This window comes from Tinamus guttatus, unplaced genomic scaffold (genome assembly GCF_059628265.1).
Source record: "Tinamus guttatus ecotype Peru unplaced genomic scaffold, ASM5962826v1 Tinamus_guttatus_pri_ptg000639l, whole genome shotgun sequence".
In the NCBI taxonomy this organism is placed as follows: domain Eukaryota; kingdom Metazoa; phylum Chordata; class Aves; order Tinamiformes; family Tinamidae; genus Tinamus; species Tinamus guttatus.
In genome coordinates, this window is record NW_028289173.1 from 2,227,685 (window position 1) to 2,234,395 (window position 6,711).

General features: G+C 46.2%; 1 protein-coding gene across 4 annotated transcripts in view; it reads right to left on the reverse strand.

Moving 5' to 3' along the window:
* NETO1 (neuropilin and tolloid like 1) overlaps positions 1 to 5,005 on the reverse strand; it is a 66,693-nt gene extending 61,688 nt beyond the window's left edge. For all 4 annotated transcript variants that reach the window (XR_015913963.1, XM_010217500.2, XM_088535643.1 and 1 more), the window contains exons 1-2: positions 4,853 to 5,005; positions 1,267 to 1,320 (exon numbers count right to left, since the gene is read on the reverse strand). Coding sequence is in view for 3 of the 4 variants with exons in the window: in XM_010217500.2 (XP_010215802.1) it covers positions 1,267 to 1,320; positions 4,853 to 4,880 (82 nt within the window). In the remaining variant the exon portion in view is untranslated. The remainder of the gene's footprint in view (positions 1 to 1,266; positions 1,321 to 4,852) is intronic.
* Between the last annotated feature and the right edge of the window lie 1,706 nt (positions 5,006 to 6,711).

The following is a 6,711-nucleotide window of genomic DNA, read 5'->3' on the forward strand; positions in this document are numbered from 1 at the left end:
TGGGAGACACCACTTTCATACTCCTGTCTCGAAAGACCGGAGCCCTCTCAGTAAGTTACATTGCTTAACTTGCCTTTAACATATAGACCATGTAACCTGCTGATCAGCAAGTCACATGCCGTGGGCAGGAAAATATTGGAGTCCTGGAATCAGGGAGAAAACATGTGGATTCAGATAGAATAGAAGAATTGTTTCTAATCCACAGCAGATTGATTCTACAACCACCTGACAGGGATGAATAGAGGGAATTCCTGGATTCTGTTTCTAACATTATTTTTAACCTGCTCCTTGCTGGGAAAAAAAAAAAAAAAAAAAAAAAAAAAAGTATAAATAGCTCTAGGGCCAGAAACCGGAGTCCAGAAATTCCCTTCTCCTAAACAAATTATTTTAGAGCAGAGTCAGTCCCTCTTGTTTGCTTTCTTCCTAGCCCCAAGTCTCTTGCCTGCCTTCCTGCACACTGGCATGCAGCCTGGAGCTAAAGGCTGAAGAAAGGAAAAAAAATCACTTCTGGACATCATGCTTTAGCAGGTAGTCTATAATAAGATAGATGCTGCTATAATCTGAACAATTTTGGGGAGAGAAAAAAAATAGGCAGGTATTACAAAGAACGATTCCAGGTTCCAGACCTCACACAGGTGCCTCCGCAATACTGGAAGCTCAGAATCTGTCTATGTCTAAGAAGAACTGTTCCACCTAAATTAAACTACTGATGTTTCACACCAGATCATTAAGGTCCCTTCAATCTATCAATGGGGGAAGACAGGCACCTTCCAATGGTGATTTTAACTACCTGCTATGAGACCCTGCAAGTATTTCTCTTTCTTTTTTGGCTGTATCCAAGCCAAGGATAACTCCTCAGGAGTTATCTCCTGAAATGAATTCATACCCAAATTCAGGCAGCCCCTTGGCTCAGTATCTCTCACTGCTTGGCACACATCACGCTTAGCACCCAGGTTTAAGAATCCTCTTCTATCCTCACTCTGCACAAGCAGCCAGGATGCCTAGTTCCAGATTTTCTGCTTTGAATTCTGATTCAACAAGGAAAGGCATCTAAAAGGCTATTTCACTTCCCATTATATTTGTACCTGCAGCTTTAATTAGCAGACAAAACTAAGGATTAGACTGGTATTGGATTTTTATCAATTCACAGGCACACTAATGCTAAAGATAATGGAACAAAAGAAAGGACCTGCTATTAAAAACCGACAATTCAAATCTGCACTTTAAATTTCAATGTAATGTTTTAAATGTCTGAAGTCTACATACCTGATCCTTTTTTGGTTGCCCCAGACAAATGTAGGATGATTAGACTTGCTACAACTGAAAGAGAAAAATAAATTGGCTATCACAGTGTGCTAGTGTCTGCAATCAAACAATTGTAAACATCTATCCCAAAAGAACACAGCTTTAATAGAATTACTGCACAGAAACAATCTGTTTCATGTTTACTTGCATCTTGAAATTACATTTCTTGTGTAAAAACATCTCTTTGTGACCTGCCCCTGGAAGTATTTTCCTTTGTAAATGTTTCAAAATAAAGAGATCTTAGTTAAAATTTAAAAAAAAAAAATCCATCCTTTTTCTTTCTAATATTTAGAGCAAATTATTTAACTAGTATTTATAATAATAATACAATAATAAAATAACAAAATAGTGGTTGTTTCTAAATGAGGGAAACAAAGCCTCAGTGCTAGTAATCTCTCTTAATATGGCATACTAAAATCTGAAAATGGCTATTGTGACTATAAAAGAAATGAGGGGTTGGATTCTTCACATCCATCAAGGCATTTGCAAATTCCTGATGAAATAAATTATTGCATGTGCTTAACAGTTCCATTAATCTAGTTTGTGTGACTCTCAGTACACGTAGCTTTACGCTGCAATGAATCTGCAGCCCGTTATACAAATAAAACTTGCCTATGTCCAATCATGCCTCCTGGGAACAAATGTGATCTTTCTTATCATGGTGTCAAGCTCTCCAGCTTCTTGCAGCTTCTCCTGAGTTCATGGGAAATACAGAATATGAAATTTCAACTGGAATAAAAGATTAAGAAGGAAATGCTCAGGCCAGTGGTAGAGAGTCTGCTTTGGAAGAGCAAAGCAAAAACCTCCTTGGTCACTAGCTAGCTACCTGATGAAGAAATCACCCACTGAGAGTAGTGCTTTCTTTGCATTACCTATATCTTGCTTACTGTTGGAGAAAGCAGGCTAGCAAGAACAGAAGAGAACAGATCCATGTGTTTATGGACTGCCAATGGATTTTGACCCCAGCTATTTTGGCATTCTGCCTGGACATAGTGATCAGACCTCACTAAAGCTAAAGTGCAGATGAACGTGCATGTTTATCCTCATTACTTCAGATTGATGAGTTGCCATTTGTAGCATTGAATGTGGAATTAATAGACTTGTCATTTTTAACAAATACAATTGAATGACATACTTTCTTCTTCTTACCCACAAGAGACACCAAAGACATCATGGGCTAGTAACCAGCTGCCCAAATAGTCCCTTCTTAGATGGTGCTGCATCATTTCCCAATTTTATGCTGCAAATTGTATGCAATTTAACCGTGTTGGAGGCCGGTTTCTCTATATCTCCAGTATTCTAATAGCATTGGGATCTCTATTTCGATGTCTTTGACCCCTCCCATGTGATAGTTTCATACAAGGAGCATGGCTACCTTATTAAACAGGGAAAGGTTGAAAGGCTGGGAAAATGAAGACTTGGCAGCATATTCACTGTTTCTTGGTCAGGCTCACCACTCCTGTGCCTTTTGAATTCCCAGCTAACAGAGACGGATGTTGGCAGAGCTGGTAGTTAAAAACTCTTCTGTGTCATCTGCATTCAGCGAGAACATTACATCTTCTACTCAGATCTGGATGATACCCAACCATTCATGCCCTCCCTCTCCTCAGAGATGGAGTCTGGAAATACGTGCTAGCTGAGACTCTACCCTTCAGCTATGGCAGAATCTGAAGGCAATGAAGGATTTACCGAGTTGCTCATTTACTTTGCTGTGTTTCCTGCAGTGAACATTTTGCATCTACGCCTGTAATCCTCACCAGCCAAACTCTTAATTTCTCAATAGTGCAAGGTGTTAGGCTATGGAGCCAGCTGCAGGAATTCCTTCTTGCCATAAATTAATGGGAGCTAGAATAGGAGATGCAGCAGCTAAGTAAACTTATGGTTAAGTCAAAGACATTTCTTATTAGGCAGGTAATAGCATCTCATATCTTATTCTTACGCATTCCTTTCAAACACCTTTCAAGTATTATCATCGCACCCCTCTTTTTCTATATAGAAAAACTGAATTTCAGAGAAGTAAAGTAAGTTGTCCAAGCCAGTAAAATACCACCACAAAGATAATAGTTAAAAAACAAACAAGCAAACAAACAAAAAAAACCCAGATAATTTCATTTTGAGCCACAGCCACCAGAAAGAATGTTTCCCAGTCACAGAGACATGTTGCTGTCCTTACTAATAAGGAGCTGAAGGGTTTTTTTGAAAATAAAAGACAATAGAAAAGAAGAAAATAAAATACTCTGAGCATTTTCTAGACAAATAGATACACGGAGTGAGATACTTTGGCATATCAAAAGAAAAAAAGGAAAATGTGAGAGCAATGCTTGGTTTAATGTTATGAAAACCAACATTATCAAAATATGTATATTGCCAGAAAGTAATTAAAATTATGGGCTTTGGGGGAAAAGATGACACAATGCGTTTCATTCAAGCAGTCAAGACAATCCTGTTTATTCTATGATCTCTCTCCTTTTTCAATTCAAACCACAGAAAAAGGTAAAAAAGACCCCCAGGAGCCCAGTCATGTTGTCTTTACTCAAGAGCTGTCACTCAGGAAGCTCTGACGATGGGGTAACAATATTGGCGTTATCTGAGCTGAGAAATTATGGGAAATAAAAGTAGTTTCCATCAAATTTCTTGTTGCACACTCCTTCTTCCTCCTTTCTGCTTCTCTGCTAATCCTCAATCTAATTATAATCACGCTTTCTAGTACCTCTCTTATGACACATCTTTGGGGGTCTTTGCATTTTCCCATTACAAGCTATACATTAAAAAGTCTCTCTCTTGGCCAGGCAGCACCTGGAGCTATGGGTTGGCACGGATGTCTCTTAGCCTGGTGAAGAGTTGTTGGAAGAGCGTTACCACCACAGAGCTGCTGTTTTGCAGTTGCAGGCATGGAAAGAGGAGCTGAGGGGAACTGTGCCCACTCGAGCTGCTTCGGGGAAGGGTGGGTGCTGCGCAAAATTGGGGCGGGGGGCAGGTAGTTGCGTGCCGGTTACTGGGGATCGCCGTCGAATAATTCGTATTATATTTTGGTACCTCTTTGCAGTTCCTGGGGGATTTTCCCCAAGGGAGCCGCTCGCGGGAGCCCCCCCCACCCCGGGCCGCCCGTCGTGCTCGGCGCAGCCCTGCGCCCCCGGCCCACGCCGCGAAGCCGCCAGTTCGAGTCCCGCCTGCGGCTACATGGCACCGCGGCGAAGAGCCGGAGTCTCCAGCCCTCTCTCACTCACTCATACACACACACACACCCACCCCCGCTTGCCCATCACTTCGAAAAACACTAGACACACAGCACCCAGGTGAAAAGCTCCAGCTTGCACGAACACGGACATCCCTCCCTCTGTCCCCCGCCATATCCGCGTGCAAACTCCAGCCACCCTCTGCTGCACCGCGTTGTGGTGGGGGTGGAGAGCAGGGGAGAAAGTTTACCCCAAAGACAAGAGGGTCTGCGCGGCCCGTTATCCTAGTTGCGGAGACAGCACAAGGCGGCCCACTCCCCCAAACACACACACACTGCGCCGGGAGGGATGGCAAGAGGGGAGATACTCACTGTGAAAGAAGCTGCGTCCATGGGTCATGTCTGTTCCTTACACAAGGGGCTTCAGTCTCCACTAATTCCATTTAGATAGGGGAGGACTTCCAGTGGCGGGGAGCGGACAGAAGTAGGAAGAGAAAAAAAAAAAAAAAAAGAAAGAAAGAAAAAAAAAAAAAAGGAAAAAAGATCCTAAAGCCCACACAGAGCAGAGCGTTTCCTCCCTCTTGCTCTCCCTCGCTGCCTTCAAGGAGTCACCGCCGACTCGAGCTCCTCACACCCGGGCTCCCATCCTCAGCACCGCGAGCGTCGCATCGCGGCGGCGGCGACCCGTGCATCCAGGTGCCGGCGGCGGCGGCGGCGAGGCGAGCCCCTAGTCCCCAGTTTCATACAAAACCAAGAGCAGATCGAAGCATTTCCTGCAGGACTCCGAGCCCAGCGACTTCCAGCCCTTCGGCTTCTTTTGATGCATTGAAGAAGGGATTAATGGGTCCGTCATCAGCTCCCTGTGCTTGCTCCTCTGAAGGGGTGGGCGGGAGGGAACCCAAAGAGGAGGGGTGGGGGGAGAAAGATTTACCAAATAGGGGATTTAGTCATATTTGTGTGCAATGCGATCCTTATTAGAGAAGAAATCCTTTAAAATCGAACAAATCCATTTTGCAAAACCCTCTCTCTGCGTGTTGCATAGTGTCAGGCGGCAGCATCGGCAAGAGGCTGCAAACACATTGCACCGTCTCAAATCCTCTCGGGAGCGGATGGAGCGAGCCAGAGATGGCTGAGGGCAGAGAGCTGCCCCCTCACTGCTCCAGCCTTGGCGACTCTTCCGTTCACTCAGTGCCGGGGAAGGACGGCGGTGCTGGGGCAGGAGTGATTTCAAAACTGGGAAAGGCAGAGTAAGAGGAGAGGGATTTTTTCCCCTCCCCCGCTCAGTTTAGGGGCCAGACAAAATGCTCGTGTCTTCCCCCTTGAACTGCACCTGCCAAAAAGAATCAGAGACGAGTCCCCCTTGGAGCGGCGCACCCGCGCACACGGCCGCGCACGCAAAAGGGAGCAATAAAAGTTTAGCTGCTAATCCCCGCGGCCGCGGATACAAGGATTGCCTCTTCCAATCAGCCTGCAGACAGCGGCAAAATCTCCCCCGTTCCCTCCCCGCCCCCTCTCTTATTCCCGGTTTATCTTCCCCCCACCGCCTCCCCCGCGCTACCTCTCACCCAGACACCCATCCTCTGAGGAGCCTGCGGACGGGGTGGGTGGAGAAGGAGGAAGAGTGTGCGTGTGCGGGGGGAGGGGGAATAATAAGCACAGTGAGAGGAGCTGAAATGAGCTCAGCAAGTCCCCTCCTCGCCTCCCCTCTCTCCTGCGGGAGCTGCCGGTGGGGGGAAACGGCCACTGGAGAGGAGGGCGAGAGGCGGGGGAGCCCCCCACCCAGGGGACCGGGGGTCCCTACCCCCGGCACGGGCTGCGGGACAGCAGCGGGGGCAGACGCGCTCCCCAGCCCTTGCTCGGCGGCCGCCCGGCTCTACCCCGCCGCTCCGGCCGTCTGTGAAGAGTAAAGCGCAGGGGGAGGAGGGAAAGGTTGAAAAGAAAATAATAACAATAATAATAATAAAACACGAAATGCAATCCCGGATCCACCTGTAAGGAGCAAAGGTAACGGGAGCGCGGGAGAGACCTGCTCGGCAGACCTGTTGTCTGCAGGGCAGCGCTTTAGCGGGGCAGGTTCCTCGGCTCCCCTCGGGCAGCAGGGCTTTGTGTACCTGCCAATCCAGAGGGTGAGAGGTGAGAAGAGCCGCGATCCTTTTTTTCTTTTCTTTTCTTTTCTTTTCTTTTCTTTTCTTTTCTTTTCTTTTCTTTTCTTTTCTTTTCTTTTCTTTTCT